The sequence below is a fragment of the Hipposideros armiger genome, unplaced genomic scaffold (assembly GCF_001890085.2).
Source record: "Hipposideros armiger isolate ML-2016 unplaced genomic scaffold, ASM189008v1 scaffold_174, whole genome shotgun sequence".
NCBI classification, from domain to species: Eukaryota; Metazoa; Chordata; class Mammalia; order Chiroptera; family Hipposideridae; genus Hipposideros; species Hipposideros armiger.
The window spans coordinates 1850835-1869364 of record NW_017731524.1 but is presented as its reverse complement, the minus strand read 5'-3'; the positions used below and the strand labels follow the sequence as shown (position 1 = coordinate 1869364).

Genomic DNA, 18530 nt, shown 5'->3' with positions numbered 1-18530 from the left:
ACTATCACCTCTCATCCAGGTTACTACAACAGCTTCACAAGCCTCTCTGCTTCCATCCATATACTCTATAGCCTATTCAAAATGCCATTATCTGGGACATTAAGAAAGTTCTTTAATATTCCTTGAAGGTCTACTATGTACCAGCCAGAATGATCCTTTTACTTATGTTGGATAATGTCACAGCTCTTTCCAGGAGCCTGTAATACCTCCTTTCACTTAGGTTTAAATCCAAGTTCTTACAATGTCCTCAACAGGCCCATTACCTCTCTGATTTTATCTCCAACTATTCTCCCTTCAGCATCCCAGTCACACTGGTTCCTCATTGCTGCACAAACACTAAGGCATTCTCTTGCCTTTGCATTGGCTGGTCTCTAGGCCTGGAAGTTCTTACTCGAGGACTTTGTTGTCTCTCTCAGCTCCAAGTCTTTATAAACTTCTAACCTCCATGAGGGACCCACACAGTTGTGAATATGCTCTCTTCCCTGCTCTCCATGCAGCACTATTAATTATTCTGGTCTAGTTTTTCTTTTTTCCTTTGTAGGTCTCACCTTCTATCGTACTATGTGATTTGCGTATTTCTAGTGTTTACTGTTTGTTTCCCTGCACTTTTAAAAATATAAACTCCACGAGGCCAGAGATCATTGTTTGTTTCACTGATGTATCCCCAATCACCTAGAACAATGCTTGCCAAATAGATGTACAATAAATATTTAACGAATGATTTTCATTCTCATAATAATGAGCATGGGAGGCAGGTTTTATACTATCATCCGTCTATCATTCCAGGTGAAGTTGTAAAATTTGGGTGCAGGGGGGAGCAGAGAAGACTAAGTTTTTATCCAAGATCATCATGCCATTATCAAGTTGCAGTAATGGAACTCAAACTAATATCCTTGAATTCTCCAAATAGTAGAGCAGTAAATAATTTAACAAACCATTTAAAAAATTAAACCTCACTATACAGTTAAGCAAAAATTCTTTTAATATTAAATATTAATATTTATTGTTCACTATATCCTTGTAAAAGTCTTCAGTGGTTTGACTTTTAATTTTAAAATATTCAGTGTTGGGCAAGTTGACCTGTACTAGGCCCTTGACAGAGCACAAAAGCCAAACTTTAAGGGTGGCTTTAATATAAAAGTAATTCTATTGTATCTAAATCATATTCTCTGAATTTCTTAGACCTTTTATTAAATAGATAAGCTATTGCTTAGTTCTTTCTTCCTAACTGTGATTTAATTCTCTGTTTACATTATTAAATTTAGGAAAAGGTTTAAGACAGAGGATTATATTATCAGCTAAGAGGTTATAAACCTTTAAGAAACAAAGCTGCGCATGAAAGGGGTCTGTGATGGTTAATTTTATGTGTTAACTTGGTTGGGCAAAGGTACCCAAATATTTGGTCAAACATTATTTTAGCTGTTTCTGTGAAGTATGTTTGAGATAAGATTAACATTTAAATCAGGAGACTCTGAGTAAAGCAGATTACCCTCCATAATATGGTGGGCCTATTCCAATCTGACCTCCCCTGAGCAAGAAGGAATTCTGTCATCAGACTGTTTTTGGATTCAAACTGCAACTCTTCTCCAAATTGCCGGCCTGCCAAGCTTGCCCCATCAGGTTCTGGATTTTCAAGCCTCCATAATCATGTGAGCTAACTCCTTAAAGTCTCTCTCTCCCTCTCTCATATTATGCACACACACACACACACACACACACACACACACACACACACACACACGGTGGCAAAAAAAATGTATACACATTTTAAGAAAGGAAAAAAACTGTATTAAAACTGTAATTATACCAATAACAAAAGATGAATACAAGCCATGTGTATACATTTTTTTTGGCACCTCCGGTATATATATCCTGTTGGTTGTTCCTCTGGGGAACCCTGACTAGCACAGGTTCACAAACAAAACTGTTTCTAAGTTCAAGAGTTATCTGTGCATTAAAATCACTCAGGAACCCTTATGTGTTAATTATCATTTCTTTCCTATCAATAAAATGTTAAGTGTTTGCAAAGTTGAAACAACAAACTAAAATCTGGGATACAGTGCCATTAATGACCCTTGGGAGTAGAGAGACTTGCTTTACCACAGAGTAAGACTATCACACACTAACCATATTCTAGAGTTGTAAACTTTTTTCTTTTTTCTGGCCCAAGGAAGCCTTTGTTCAAGAAAAACCACTCTTAGACTCCCCAAATGTTAAAGTGATAAAAAAAGAGGTGATTTGATATAAACAAGGATAGAACACTCCTCCAGCCCTCATAAAAAACAAGTCCTTGAGGGATGCTTAAGTACCATGAGGTGTTACAGAACAAAGTCTGGAAACTTGTCGAACTTCGTGTCCCCAATAAACCCTGTACTGCCACCACCACCACCATCCTGGGCATTTTACAGAAACAATAGAGATTAAATGATTTGCCCAAGGCTGCAAAATTAGTTAGCCAAACTGAGGCCTTTTAACTTTGTCCTTTATTTTGGCTATACATGCAAATTTTAAAAAAGTTAAAAGCTATGTTTTTAAATGAGCAACAGTACCTGCACCATGTGCCAGGTTAGCAGAAGAAAACAACCCCCTGGTACCCAGAACCGTGTAGCAGTGTTCACACTGTCTGGAATTGCTCCTGAGGACATCATCACCCCTTGGGAGGAAGGCAGCTGAGTCTTTATTTTGCCTGTAACTGGCTCTATGCTAATAATATAAGGAGATTCTGTCCAACACTAATAGCGCAGCAAATTACGGCACAAAAATATAAATTAAATTGTAATTATTTATTTCTGAATAATAGATCTTTGGTAAAAGCTGCCCTTCAAATAGAGCACAAAATATTTATATGCAACTTTCCTAACAATCACATTTTTACTTTGAAACAGAAACACAGGCAATTGAATGAAATGAATGGACAAACAGTATTACATTTTCCATGTGAGCAGAAAACATTAAATGACTTGTTCAAGGTCACACAGAAAACCAGAGTGCCAAGACATCATCTAAGGCTCTAACTCTAGTCTATTAGAATTTGAACTCTAAAAGGGCAGACACTTTCTCTTTTGTGTTCACTACTGCCAGCACCTAGTGCGGCACCATGCACACCCCTGGGACTGGTGCCAGGATCAGTGCGCATGCTCTGACCAGGAGTTAGGAGGGCCAGCTGTACTGATGGAGAGGCTAAGTGACCGAGAAATGGACAGTAGCTCCTTTCGTATCACTAACAAAGCTAATCTGCAATGAAGAACTGAGAATGAGTTACAGCAAACTGCTCAACCATGGATTACAGGTCAGTATCGTGGACTTGTCAATCTTTTAGATGACTATTTCCAATTTAATCTCCTTCCCACCACTTGTGAAGAATCATAGCAGTTAGCATGCCCTAGTCCTGTTTCTATCATTGACTTTTACATTCCTATCACAAATCCTGAGTAAGTCCTTATAGAAGAACGCGGCGCCTCTTGCCACCAGGGATCAAAATCAAACAAACCTCTGTCAGTTGTTTCAGTTGGCCTTTGTTTTCACTCAATTCTTCTGATAGGTTATTTTTTTTCACTTGTAGTTCAGAGATTTCCTTTCTTAATGGATCCACTAGTTCATAGAACCGAACCTTTAAAAAAATTGAAGTAATAAATAATCTTAAAACCCAAATTACAATTAAAATTTGCTAATTTACAGTACTCTCAGTTATCAGTGATAAAAGGAAAGTTTAAGATAATAAAAGTTTTAAGGAGTTTAAGATTGTATGCCTGTACAATAGTTTTATTTGTACAAACCTACAATAAAACAAGACAGTCGTTAATTTATCTGACCACTAATATTTTAAGTCTTAATAATGTTTAATTCAGTTCCCGCAAGGCCCAGATTACCTATAACTTCCTACCCCTGACGCAGTCTTGCTTTCGTTTGTCAATCTTCCATGTAATACTTACTCGTCACATCCTACCAGTGCTCACTCTACATTGCTTGTTATTTCCTAAACACTTCACGTGTTCGAGAGTTTTGCTTTTGCTGTTTCCTCTGATGGAAAAGCTCTTCCCACATATAAATGTGTGGCTCACGCTCTCACTCCCTTCAGGTCTCTGATCAAATGTCACCCTATCAGTAACGCCCTGTCTAACTCTCCCTACATGATTTAAAATGGCAGCAGACTCTATTCTTAACGCTTGCTCTTTTCTCCATAGCATTTATGACAAACAATCTACATATTTTACTTTTTATTGTCTGTGTTGCTCCACTAGCATGTAAGGGAGACCCACGAGGGCAGGCATTTTTGTCTGCTGTGCACAGAGCCCTGTCTTCAACACCTGAATACAGGATAAGCCTATATCCAAGGCTCTTGGTGAAGCTCTGTGGACTGCTGCCCCTGCACTGTAGGGGACACTCAGAGTGAACCAGGAGGTATCTCTCATATCACGACTTCCATCCAGTTCAGACCTGTCTTCCCACTCATAATTCTCTTAGGGGAATGTGCCTGCCTTTACCTAGTAAAGTGTTCCATCTGACACATTCCCATAGAACTAAGAAGTCACGAATAAATTAGGAGAGGGCCTTTAAGGACTATTTATTGTGTAGGTATACCATCTGAAACGCCTTAATATATTGCTTTGTTGCAAAAGTACCACATTTGTTACGAAGTTCTAAGGTTAGTCCTCAACAAAACAAATCTGCATATAAATAATTAATAGGATAACACTGCCTGTGAAAACAGATGATATGACAAGGAATACTAACAAACCAGGGAGCAAAAATATGCATAACTGACACTAATGAGATACTTTATATCTACTACTAATGAAGACTCAAGGACAGCACTTCATTTGTTTTGGACAGTGCATGTTGGGCAGAAAAATTATATTTAAGCTGTTTAAATAAGAAGCTGGACAAAAAAGTAACACTGAATTTTATAGGAAATCATTAATCTGGAAACCTTATCCAACTAAGAACCAAGAATAGTAATCACCATTCCAGCAAAATAGTAGGTAATATTTATTATGTTTACTATGTTCTAAGAACTGAGCTAAGCATTTTACATAATCACAGTTAATCTTCATAATTACCTCAACAGAAAAGCACTATTATTAAACCTTTCATAGATGAAAAAATTCAAACCTCTTAAGGAGGTGACATCTATATATCATAAACTAACAGTTCTCAGTGTGTGGTTTGGGGATCCTTGGCTCCCAAACCACCACTCTGAGGCTTTTTCAAGGAATTCATAATATCAAAACTCTTTTCCTCGTCATTTGTCACCTGTTTTGCTCTCATTCTCTTATGCCTGTTTCCCAGTAGCTTCATGATGTATGATATCATTGTTCTTAAGGCTGCAGGAAAATGTGCTTAAGTATTCTTGTGTTTTAAAAATGTCTCAGTTTTAATCTCTAATATGGTAAATATTAATAGATATAGCCCATTTAACAAAAGCTCTTTGGGTCCTCAGTAATTTTTGGAGTGGAAAGGGATGCTGACACCAAAAAATCTGAGATTACTGCCATTGATGAATCCTGTGTGTAGTTTGTGTCACCAACACTGCAGTCAACATTCTGAACTCGATGCACAAAGATCTCCCTCATTTGACCCCCCCCCTTATAATCACACCAACACCCCTCTCCTCTACTATCCCTAACCCCCAGCAACCACTTATCTGTTGTTTATCTCTACAATTTTTCATGTTAACAATGTTATAAGCCACCAGTTCATAATAAAATAATTCATTTCTATAGACTATGCAGCCATTAACTTTACAGTGCTATTGCTTCACTCTGGAGGTCAACGGTCAAGACCCTTTAAAATCTGGTGATCTGAACACCATTCACCATTTCAGATCAGGGCCATAAAATAACTGGGTACTTCAGAAGTTATGGCTACAACATAAATAGCAAATTTTAGTCTTAAAATACAGGTAGTTTTTTAAAAATGACATAAGACACTTACAGATACATATTCAGGAATAGAAAGCTGATCTTCAGGAAAACCTTTCAGTTTCATGTATTGCTCTTCTGTCAACTCAAAGTCACGCAGGTTTCGACGAATATCTCCAGCTTTCTCTCTTAGCTGACGATTTGTCTCTTCTAGTTGTTTCTGTCTCAATAAAATAGTTTCCATTTCTTGTTTCATTAGTTCTTGATATTTTCTATGTTAGGAGAGAATTTGTGGCAAGCTTAAAAAAATTCTCAAGATTTAATTTTCTCAAAGTCACCTTTTTATAGTAACATAAAATTAGAAAATGAGAAAAAAAATTAGACAATGAGAGGCTCAAATACTATATTTGGCTCTAGCTAAATGCTTATTTACTTAAGCAGTTGGACATGAAATGACAATTCTACACTAATCACTAAATGTGCAGCCACATAAATGATTATTTTAATTAAAGTTAATAGAGAATATTCTTAAGGAATAATTTCAAAAATTCAAATTACATAATTATATATTTCTTCTGCCTATGGTTTCAGTCTTATACACATCTGTTTTGGACCCTAACTATTAAATTAATATTGAACCACCAGAAGGTGTTCATTCAAACAACGCAGTAATGAAAACAGTAATCTGCACATAATCATCATTCTCAAAGAATACATGCAGTAGACACTGTTATTGTCAGTTGCTACCCAAAGATTTTGAGTAGGAAGGAACCATCTGATTTTTCCCCTCCCTGATATATCTCTCCCGTTAACATCAAACACGCAGTTATTTCTTCTATCTCAAAACAAATGAACAAACAAAACACACAACTTTTGACCCCATTTCACTTCCCCCATTGAGCAAAACTTCTCAAAAGCTGTCTATACTCACTGTCTCCAATGGTTTTCCTCTTAAACTCATGCTAATCAGGTTTTCACCTCCCCGCCCCACACTGAAATCTCAAGGTCACCAATGACATCCATATTGCTATTAATACATTCTCAGTTCTTTTCATCCTTAACCTAATAACACTTGACACAAATGATCTCTCCTTCCTCATACACGACTTCGTCTGGCTTCCGAGAAACCGTGCTCTCCGTTTTCTATTTTACTGATGCTGCTTTTTCAGTCTTCTTTTCTGGCTTGCCTTAATGCTACCGTACCTGGTCCTCTCCTGTCTATATTCAGTCCCTTAGGGAATTCATCCAGTCTCATGACTTAAATACAGTCTATATCCAAATGACTCCTAGGTTTCTATCTCTAGACCAGACTTTTCATGTACTTCCACAGGGATTTCTAAGCAGACAACTCTAACTTAGCATGTCCAAAATGAACTCCTGCTCTTTACTGCAAACCTATTTCACTGGTTTTTCTCTTAGTTGACAGCAACTCCCTCCTTTAATTTATTCAGGTCACAGATGTTGGCATGATCCTTGGCTCCTCTTCATCTCTTAAACGCCACATCTAATCCATGAGGACATCCTACCAGTTTTACCTTCAATATAATCAGAATCCAACTACTTTTTACCCCATCAGCTATGATGAGGATTATCACAATAGCCTCCTAACTGGCCTCAGCATCATTCCATATGATAAATGTCTAAAGAATGAGAACAGAAACCCTGTTATTGAATGTGGTGGTTCTCAGTGTTGTCCCCGAACCAGCAGCAGCACCAGCAGCACCTGGGAACTAGGCACAATTGCAAATTCTCAGAACCCCAACCCAAGCCAGAACCTGAGGGTGGGACCCAAAAATCTTTTCTAACAAGCCTTCCACGTGGTTCTGATGCATGCTGAAGTTTTGAGAGCCCACTGATCTAATGTGATAGTGGCTGATAATTTGGTCAGATAATTTTTTAAAATTCAGTTAAATAGTGAAATCTTATCAAGGGAAAAGATGCCTTCCATTGCATATTTACCTCTAATGAAAATACAGAAACAAACACTCATCTGCCAAATTTTTTACATAGGGTCTAGATTTGTTTAAATATGGAGGTATTTTTTTTTGGTGTGTATAAATCATTGTTCATAATTTCCAAGTTCAATTTCTTTACAATGGCAGACCTTAAAACAGGCTTGAGAAGAAATCTAAGAGGATGCTTTTTATGGATATATTTAACTTTTGCCCCCAGTCTCTAAATCTGTCTTGCCTACATTTAATTGGATGGCTTTTAGTCACTCCTTTTTATTGAATCTTTTCAAAGAATTCATTATAATTTTTATAAAAATGATAAACCTTTTTGTACTAATTTGTTTATATAATTTTAATTAAGTTATTTAAGTATAAGAAGTACAACTGGAATAGGCATATTTGAGAGTAAACACATCGGACTCTTGATTAGCACACAACTGAGCTGGAGACACCAGGCGGGCAAATACATATAAGGAACTTTATGCCTGGAGTGTTCAACAGGCCATGAATCAATCAGTATATTTTGCCGAGCAAATAAAAAACGGTTAATCCAGGCAGTAGGTTAAGTGGTGGTCACTTTATTTTTTTTCTTTTCTTTTTTTTTTTTAAGCTGAGCCATTCTGCCACCTGTTGGCAGTTCAGCGGCAGCTCAGCTCGGGCTGGGCATCGAACTGCTGTTGCTCAGAGCTCGCACTCTTGAGCAAGCTCTTAACCAACTGAGCCACTCGGCCGGCCCAGAAAATGTTCAATTTTTCTTTTTTTTTAATTTTTATAGTTGTAAACTAAGTGATTAACATTATTCACATAAACGTACTATTGGGAATAGGAGTTTTTATTATTATTATTATTAATTTTTTTTTTTTAGCTAAGCCATCCTTACACCTGTTGGCAGCTCAGTGGCAGCTCAGCTCGGGTCGGGCATCGAACCGCTGTTGCTCAGAGCTCACTCTTGAGCGAGCTCTTAACCAACTGAGCCACTCGGCCGGCCCAGTGGTGCTCAATTTAAAGAGTTCCCATTGTCTTACACTGGCAATGTTTGTTGAATGACTGTTGAATTTTGACTTTTTATATTTTGTGTACTGTATCAAAATAAGCTACTTTTCTGTCGGTCTGGATGTAAAAATTGTTACCATCTTTGGTTTAAAATTTCTCGATTTTAGCTTATACTCACATGAGAGAACAGGTAACGATACTGCTTTTACTGTTAAATAAGTATTGTTGCTTTTTGAAAACGTACCTGGCATCCTTCTGCTGGAAAGTCAATTGGCTGTCTAATCGCAGTGTTAGCAGCTGCTTCTGGTGAAGAGCATCATTAAGTTTCTCCTCTAACTCTTCAATCTTAATAAAGAGGAAAAGGCAAATTATCTGGTCCATTTTCAAATTTATTATTAAAAAGCACTTAAAAGAAATAGGTTAAAAATGGATAAAGTTTTTTTTGCAATGGTTGTGTCCACAAAGTACAAAGTCTGTTCATAAAATGGTTTTTAAACTGTGGTTTGAAGCTCTGCCTCATAAATGCTTTTTTGCCAGGCTGTTATTCAGATTATTTTTTTCCCTTAACCCACACTCACTGAGAAGCTCACTGACAACAGGGGTTTTATGTTGGTGTTTCACTCAGGAATTATTTCTAGACCAGACCCTGCATTTGCGCTTTGGATCCATGTATCTGACTACTATACAGTTGACTACTATAAATATCAATACATAAAATTAAACTAGTCATCAGCCTTACCAAATATCATACCTGATATCATACCCTTGCATCTCCTTAGTCTCCAAAGCAAAGCAAATTGTTATGTTTGATATGTCCAGTTCTCTTTCAATGCTTACTCTGATGAAACACCATTTTTTTTTTTTTTTTAGTTTACTTCATAAATAGCTGTCAAAAGTGTACCATCCTCTTTAGTACCACTGGCAAGTCTTCAGTCAGACCCTTTATTTATTTATTTATTTATTTATTCTTACACCTTGTCACACCACTGATTGAAGCAAACAACACAACATGCTGTCACTTCACCCAAAAGCGGTGTTTTTACTTTGCCCTTTATTGAAGGCTCAGTGGGTCATTAGCAAAAGGCCCAATGAGTGCTTTTAAAAGGGACAAACCCTTATTATAATAAGCACCTGGATTATTATAATGGTTTCCTCCATGGTTCCCAACTCCAGTTTGTCAAGCTCCAAACCCTGCTTCATTTTATTATTTTTTTAAAGGTTTTATTGGGGAATTGGGGGAGGGGAACAATGTTGGGGAATCAGGGAAAGGGAACAGACAAATTGCTGTCCTTTTCTTCTTCAGTCTAGTTGAGGAGGACATCGCTTCACTGGCCCATGTTGGTATTATGATCATTGCGCTCTTCCCAGCTGAGTCAGTGGATTGCCAGCCATTGGACAGTTGCTCACGGCGGCTGCCGGCCACTCACACTGGCTGCTGGCCATTCACAGTAGCTCAAAGCAGCCCCACTGCAGCCTATGCCGTCGCCAGCCACTGACAGCAGCCTAGCTCCAAGCAGAGCTGCTGTTCACCATCTTAGCTGTAGAGGGTGCAGCGTCACTGGCCCTCATGCGGGATCTGAACCAGGGACCCTGCTGCTCAGAGCTCCCATTCCCAAGCCAACTGTTAACCAACTGAGCCGCTTGGCTGGCCCCTCATTTTACTTTTTAAAAATGCTATTATGCCTGAAACGAATATATATACATACACACACACACATACACACACACACATGTACGTGTATACGTATGTATATTGGGTTGTCGGAAAAGTCATGATGCATGCATGTTTGCAACAGATGGCACTAGTTCATTTTTGGAAGTACTAGAGTCATTTGCATCTATGTTACTGCTATGTCATTTGACAGCTGACAGTTCTGGCTTCATTCTAAAAAAAAAATTGTGCGATTTGGTTGAGTTTTGGAGATTTTACAACAACTTGAAGATGGAAGACCAAACTGTGCATTTTTGCCATATTTTGCTGTCTCACTTCCATAAAGGGAAAAACGTGCGTCAAGCTTGTGAAAAGTCGCATCAAGTTTACAGTAACAATGCTCTACAAGAACGTCAGTGCGAATGATGGTTCATGAAATTCCATGCTGGTGATTTTGATCTCAATGACACTCCTGGGTCATGGAGGCCCACTGATGTTGATGACGACAAAATAAAGGCACTGATCGAGCCAAACCCATGTTACACCACACAAGATATTGCAGAAACATTGAGCATCCATCATTCAAACATTCACGACCACCTGAAGAAACTGGGATACGTAAGCAAGCTCAGTATTTGGGTTTTGCATTAACTCAAAAAAGTTCATTTGACGGCGCATATAAACATCTGCAATATGTTCATTAAACGTGAGGAAAATGATCCTTTTTTGAAGCGACTGATAACTGGTGATGAGAAGTGGATAGTTTACAACAATGTGGTGCGTAAATAGTCTTGGTCCCGACGTGATGATTTGCCTCAAATGATACTGAAAGCAGACATTCATCAGAGGAAGGTTATGCTCTCAGTGTGCTGGGATTTTTTTTTTTTTAAAGATTTTTTATTGGGGAACTGGGGGATGGGAACAGCGGTGGGGAATTGGGGGAAGGGGAACAGACAAGTTGCTGTCATTTTGTTCTTCAGTCTAATTGTGGAGGACGTTGCTTCACTGGCCCAAGTTGTCACCATCATTGCACTCTTCCCGGGTGAGGCAGATCAGTCGCTGGCTTCTGGGCGGCCACTCACAGCGGCTGCTGACCGCTCACGCTGGCTGCTGGCTACACACACTGCAGCAAGGGCTGCAGGCTAAGCCGTCGCGGGTCACTCACGGCAGCCCAACTCCAGGTTGAGCTGTTGTTCATCATCTTAGCTGTAGAGGGCAGTGTCACTGGCCCTCATATGTGGGATCCGAACCGAGGCCCTCTGGCGTCCCAAGCCAGCTCTTAACCAACGCACCACTCGGCCAGCCCAGTGTGCTGGGATTTTAAAGGTGTCATGTTTTCCCAGCTCCTACCAAGGAACCAAACAATCAATTCAAATGTGTATTGTCGGCAATTGAGACAGTTTGAACGAATCCATCATCCAGAAACGTCCAGAGCTTGTTATTGTAAAAGAGCTGTGTTCCATCACGACAACATGAGACCACACACAAGTTTGATCACCCGTCAAAAATTATTGGGAGCTTGGATGGGATGTGTTGCCACACCCACCATACTCGCCTGACTTTGTGCTGTCAGACTTCCACTTGTTTCGCTCTCTTAAAAACTCCTTGCGTGGTATAACATTCAATTCAGATGACACTGTAAATCAGCACCTTGTTCAGTTTTTAGCAAATAAAGGCAGGTCCTTCTATGAACGAGGAATTATGAAGCTCACTGAAAGATGGCAAAAGGTTATCGAACAAAACAGGCAATATATCATTGACTGATCTTTGTTCTTTATATAAATAAACGACCTTTGAAAAACATAAACAAAATACGTCATGACTTTTCCAACAACCCAATACGTATATATGTATACACACACACACACACGCACACTAAAACAAAAAAAATCTGTTTCCCCAGTTCTAAATCCTTCAATGGATCCTGTCTTCACAATAAATTCCAAACTTCATGGCATAATATACTATTCCTTCTTTATCTGACCCTTGCCATCCACTTTTCTTATTACTAGCTTAAAAGGCAACACTGTCAGCCAAAACAAGTGTTTGCCATTCCCCAAATAGCTGTGCTCTTTCTTAAGCCTCTAGGAACTTGGATTTTGCTCTAAGTCTATTTAGAAAATTCTTTACTCTATCCAACCACCCTTGCAATTCTTGTTCATCTTTTAAAGTAGATTAATTTAACAGCCAATCCTTAGTATCTTGCATCACCAAATTTCTCCTCTACTGGATTATTCTTGTCATTAACCAAACGTGTTCTATCTCCCACTAAAAAAACAACAAACGACACTCCCTTGACCACGTCACTTCCTCTGCTGTTAGTACCATTTCTCTGCTCACCATCAGAGCAAAACTTGAATATGGTTGTCCCACATAATTCCAGTAAAATTATTCTTGTCAAAGTTATGAATCACCTCCATAATGCTCCATCCAATAGTTATCTCTGCATACTTATCTACACAACAGCATAATTTAACAGAGCTGAAAGTTCCAACCTCTTTTGGCTTCCATGATACTCCTCTTTGGTTTTCCTCCTAACTCAATGTACGCGGCTCAAGCTTCTCAGGCTCCTTGGCTGTATTTGAGGCCCTCTGCTCTCCCTAGGTAATGTCATCCAATTTTATGAGTTTAAGTGCCATCTATATGTTGATGCACGTACTATACGAGCGCACACACACAATCTAGCCATGGCCTCTCCCCTAAACTCCAACAATTCCATTTAAGAGTCTGACAGGAATCAGAAGTTTAACATGTTCAATACACAACTTATATTTTACCTCCCAGGTCAGTTTTCTCCCAGCCTTTGATACACCAATAAATGGCTCCAGTTAATGAAGCCAAAAATGTAGGAGTCTTACTAAGGCAACAGCCTGAAATCTGTCTCCTGCTTCTACCTTATCTGCTCTTAGTTTATTACTTCAGTGCTATTTTGAATACAAAAATCAGGAAATGTAACTCCCAACTGCCTAAAACCTGCCAATGGCTTCTCTGACTACATAATCTAAAGCAAGGGTTAAACAATGGTCATGTCCCAAATCCAGCCCATGTCCTGTTTCTGTACAGCCCACAAGCTAAGAATGTGTTTTAAGTTTATAAAGGGTTATTAAAAAATATATATATATGATAGACCATATGTGTCCTGCAAAGCATTAAATATTTACTTTTTGGCCATTTATAGAAAAAATTTGCTGACTCCGTATCTTAAGTAGCCACTGCTAAGTGAGACTATGTCACATGACCTCAAAGATACCTCATTATATGTTTTTTGATCAAGGCTGCCACTTGAATGTCATCTCCACAAACAAGGGACTGTCATATTCATTGCTATATTCCCAGCAACATGTCTCAATAAATGTCTCAAATCAATAAATGATAACCATATTTCTCATAATTACTAGTTTGCAAATCAAGAATACTCTTACCCCCAAGGATTGAAACTTCTCTTTTCAGGGTTACATCTTTTACAATTTCAACTGACTTCTAAATTAAGTCCCTTAACTCTAAGAGAATCAGGCTGGGAAGATGCCCTCCTTCATTTCCCAAGCAATATGGAACCCACAGGTCTCTAAAGAAGATAAAGAGTTTTTGGCATTTAAAAACTGGTGAGGGGCCGGCCGAGTGGCTCAGTTGGTTAAAAGTGCGAGCTCTGAGCAACAGGGTCACTGGTTCGATTCCCACAAGGGCCAGTGAACTGCTGAGCTGCCAACAGGTGGCAGGATGGCTCAGCTGGTGAGAGCACGTGCTCCTAACAACAAGGTTGCTGGTTCAACTCCGGCATGGGATGGTGGATGCATCCACTGGCAACTAAGATTGAACACGGCACCTTGAGCTGAGCAGCTGTGAGCTGCCGATGGGCGGCTGCATGGTGACTGGACTTGGAGCTGAGCTAGCTGTGCCCTCCACAACTAGGACTGAAGGAAAACAACTTGGCTGTTCCTCTTCCCCAATTCACCAACACTGTTCCCCTTCCCCAATTCCCCAATAAAAATCTTAAAAAAAAATATGTATATTAAAAATTAAAAAACTAATAAGATTAAAGAGGACAGGATTAAAGAAGTAGAGTAAGGAAGGGGATTTAGACAGTAGTAGATGGGTTAAAGTGGAAAGCTAACAATTCTCTAGTATCAGGAAGTTTGGCTTAAGCAGTTTATACTTCTTAGCTTTAGCAAGCAGCTGAATGGGAAGTGGCAGTTTTTAACGTTAGCGATGTTTTTTAAGTTTTCTTGAATGTATTTGTTCCTGCTTTTGGACATGGAATGAAATCAACATGGGTCAAAACATTCATAGCAATCAACTATAGTAAACTGTAACTTTAGTAATAAACCATAATGAACATAAATACTGTATTGCTGCAATACTGGTATAGACAGATGTTAGAGATTCACATATTACCTAACTTAAAAAGGCCCCGATGAGCAGGAAAACACTGTTACTTGTCTGCCCAAACTCAAGTCTTCCCTTCTTTATAATTATAACATAACTCTGATTTTTATTAGTGATAACAATATGTCCAGCTAAAAACTTAAGTTTCCCAGCTTCCCAAAGCACCAATATCTCAGAGAGTTATGAGGCTAAATTTAAAGAACGTGTGAAAAGCTTATAGAACAGTGACTGGCACAGATTAAGCATTCAATAAATGTTAGCTATTAATATTAAAATAAAATTGCCTAAGCTATTTCTTTACTTCATCAGGACCTTGGGGTTTAGGACACTACTTTCCTAGAGGCATGGGCAAGATATTGAAGTACATTAGTATACATAGGCAAGGGCTAAAATTGTAGACTGACTTAGCAAGAGAGAAGGTGTAACTGAAAAAACGAAATGGGAGGATGGAATAGGAAGAGCAAAGGTGGAGGTTTTGCTATGGAAAGAAAAGATTTTCTCAGGACAGGGATAGTAAGAAGAGTTAAGTGTCTCTTTTCTTTCTGAAATCACTATAAATTTCTTATAGCTAGTGACAAGTTCACCAGGTCTTACATAAAATACTCTGTAACTGCAAATAACCACAAAGCAGAAAAACAAGGACTAGGACATTCCTTACTTGACAAACACTTGTTAAAGATTATGGTAACAGAATTTATACTTGGTACTATGACACAGTAATGATTAAATTGAAAGACAAATATAAACACTATCAAATAGAAGGATTCCAAAGAAACAAAATCTCTAAGGCAGAGGACTATACAGATTCAATAATATAATTAAATTATGATCTTGATTCTCCCAATCAAACTAGTCACATCAGGGTTAGTTCTCAGTGAAACAGAAAACAACTTGGCTAGGAAAAAAAAAAAAAAAACACCTAAGAAAATACACCACACACATGCTAGATTTAAAAAATTGAGCCTACAGAAGCAATTCATCCCTTCCCACCTTTAAGTCACCCCTTCTTTTGGTACTTTTTGATACACAGAAATATTATTCACACCCCCTTCTAAAAGCAGCTTTTTAAAACTATGCAAGAAAATACAATTATTTTCTTGAAATGATAAATGTATCACTTCAAGTTCAAATTACACACATAAAAATTTAATTCTTGGGCCCGGCCGAGTGGCTCAGTTGGTTAAAAGTTGGCTTGAGAGTGCGAGCTCTGAGCAGCACGGCCACCAGTTCTGTTCCCACATGGGCCAGTGATGCTGCACCCTCTACAGGTAAAGTGGTGAACAACAGCTCGACCTGGAGCTGGGCTGCCCATGAGTCGCCAGCGACGGCATAGACTGCAGTGGGCTGCTGTGAGCGGCCGGCAGCTGGCATGAGCAGCTGGCAGCCATCGAGAGCTGCCCTGAGCCGCTGTGAGCAGCCGTCCAATGGCCGGCAACAACTGCCTCAGCTAGGAAGGGCGCAATGATCATACTAACATGGGCCAGTGAAGCAACGTCCTCCACAACTACACTGAAGAACCAAAAGGACAGCAACTTGTCTGTTCCCCTCTCCCAATTACCCAGTAAAAAAAAAAAAAAAATTAATTCTTATTTATCTGTGGTTTGAAGACAATAAAGCACATAGATAACAAAATTTACAACTGATCTTACCTTTGTAAGATAGTCTACTTTCAAGTTGTCGATCATCATATTTTTCTGGGATAGCTCTATTTTCAGTAACTGAAGATTATGAAGTAATTCTTTCCGTTCGATTAGCTGCCTGGTGATTTTGGTTTTACCATCTTGCTCTTCTGATGAGGAAATGTCATCTGTAGGAACTGTTGTTTCTAAACTAATGTCTTCAGATTCTAGAGAGCTAGAGACGTTTATTGTTTTTGATGCCTTGGCAATTTTTCGAGACATTGTTATTATGGGTCAGTTTTCTTCTCCAATTCTATTTCAATTTTCTGTAGGTTAAAAAAATATTAATTTAAGTGCACTCAAACATTCTCTGTGGAAAGCATAAGGTATATTAACGAGGTGCTAAGGATCCCCTAAATCAGCGGTTCTCAACCTGTGGGTTGCTACCCCTTTGGGGGTCGAACGACCCTTTCACAGGGGTCGCCTAAGACTATCGGAAAACAAAAAGATATTTACATTACGATTCATAACAGTAGCAAAATTACAGTTACAGAGTAGCAACGAAAATAATTTTATGGTTGGGGGTCACCACAACATGAGGAACTGTATTAAGGGGTCACGGCATTAGGAAGGTTGAGAACCGCTGCCCTAAATAATTATGCAATCTGGAGGACCCCATATCTAGGACAATTACTAATTAGTCAATTACTGCTCAGATCAAACATATTAAATCAAACTATGATGAACTCGAGCCCTTGGATGAAACTCTACTATGAACTCAGGCCCTTGGATGAATAAGAAACCCAGTTCCTGGAGGCAGGAATCTTAGTTGGAGGAAACAAAAAAATGCATGAGACAAAGGATAAAGCTCTAAATCAGTAGTACCCAGGAATGCTACTAATACAAGCCACACATGTTCTAGATTAGAAAAATCACTTCTGAGTTGGTCAGGGGAAGGCTATACTGAGATAGAACTTATTGGATTGTCAGAAAAGTCATGACGCATTTTTGCAACAAAAAACAGAAAAAAAATACGTCATGACAACCCAATAGAATCTTGAAGGATTTGGAGAGGTGAAGTAAAAAGGGAAATACGTGCAAGTGTTAAGGTTGGTACAGAGGTGGCAAAAGTGCAAAACCACAGAAGAAGATAGTGGTTGTCAGGCTGGGGCCAAGTCTTGGTGTATCAGAGCAGTGACTTCCCTCACCCCCAAACAGACACACATACAACCTTAATAAGACTGTGGAGGGCCTTGAAAGTCAACACGTTTTCGAAATTTACAGGCAATGAGGCATCACTGAAGATTTTTTAAAAAGGGAAACAGTGACATAAAAACTTTTTATAGGTTTGCAGATAGCAGAATGAAAACAAGAGCGTAGAAGAGAAAAAAGTTCAAGAATTCTAAATGAAACCACTTCTCCTTTCACGAGAATTTTAGCAACTCCTGTGTTTTAATACCACACGATATAATAATGATTTACGGTATTGCATAAATCAGGTTTTCTAAACTAAACAATGGGTGTGAAGGGGGAAACGTAAGAACTTTAGTTGGATCGGCATCCCTCCTTTTTAAAGAGAAAAGGGTAAAGGAAGGAGAAATCAAAGACAGGCAACATCACCTGGATCACAAAGGATATGGGACTGCCTACACGGGCGAGGTGAAGAATTAAAATCCAAGCTTGGCAGCATGGGAGAATTGCTCGCCCCCCGCGGGATAGGAAGGCATAGCCGAGCGCTACCTCGAAAGCTTCAATTACCCCACGTCGAAGGGTGGGCTACCGCCACTGTCACCACTTCTGCCACTTGAAGGAGCGGAAGGCGTCTTCAGACAGCAGCTCCGGTTGCAGCCCCTCCAAAAATAAAAAATGAAAAAATAAATCTCAGGCCGCAGACCGTTAGGACCCGTAACCAGGACAACAATTGCTACGCCCAGAGAAGGACGGTGGAAGCGGCAGCCTACAGACGCCCACGCCGCCGGAACTCAGCCCACCGCCGACCTGGCGCGGGAAGCAAGGCATGTCGGGAGCTGGAGTCCAGAGACAGGGCCCGCTCACTTCATGGGCGGAAATG

At 39.2% G+C, this 18530-nt stretch overlaps 1 protein-coding gene across 6 annotated transcripts in view; it reads right to left on the bottom strand.

Moving 5' to 3' along the window:
• PIBF1 (progesterone immunomodulatory binding factor 1) overlaps positions 1-18461 on the bottom strand; it is a 203085-nt gene extending 184624 nt beyond the window's left edge. For 4 of the 6 annotated variants that reach the window (XR_002125127.1, XR_002125130.1, XM_019652149.1 and 1 more), the window contains exons 1-5: positions 18080-18461; positions 16490-16785; positions 9051-9151; positions 5935-6133; positions 3491-3610 (exon numbers count right to left, since the gene is read on the bottom strand). Coding sequence is in view for 2 of the 6 variants with exons in the window: in XM_019652149.1 (XP_019507694.1) it covers positions 3491-3610; positions 5935-6133; positions 9051-9151; positions 16490-16741 (672 nt within the window). In the remaining 4 variants the exon portion in view is untranslated. The remainder of the gene's footprint in view (positions 1-3490; positions 3611-5934; positions 6134-9050; positions 9152-16489; positions 16786-18079) is intronic. The other 2 variants (XR_002125128.1, XR_002125129.1) reach the window with 2 other exon arrangements.
• Positions 18462-18530: the final 69 nt, after the last annotated feature.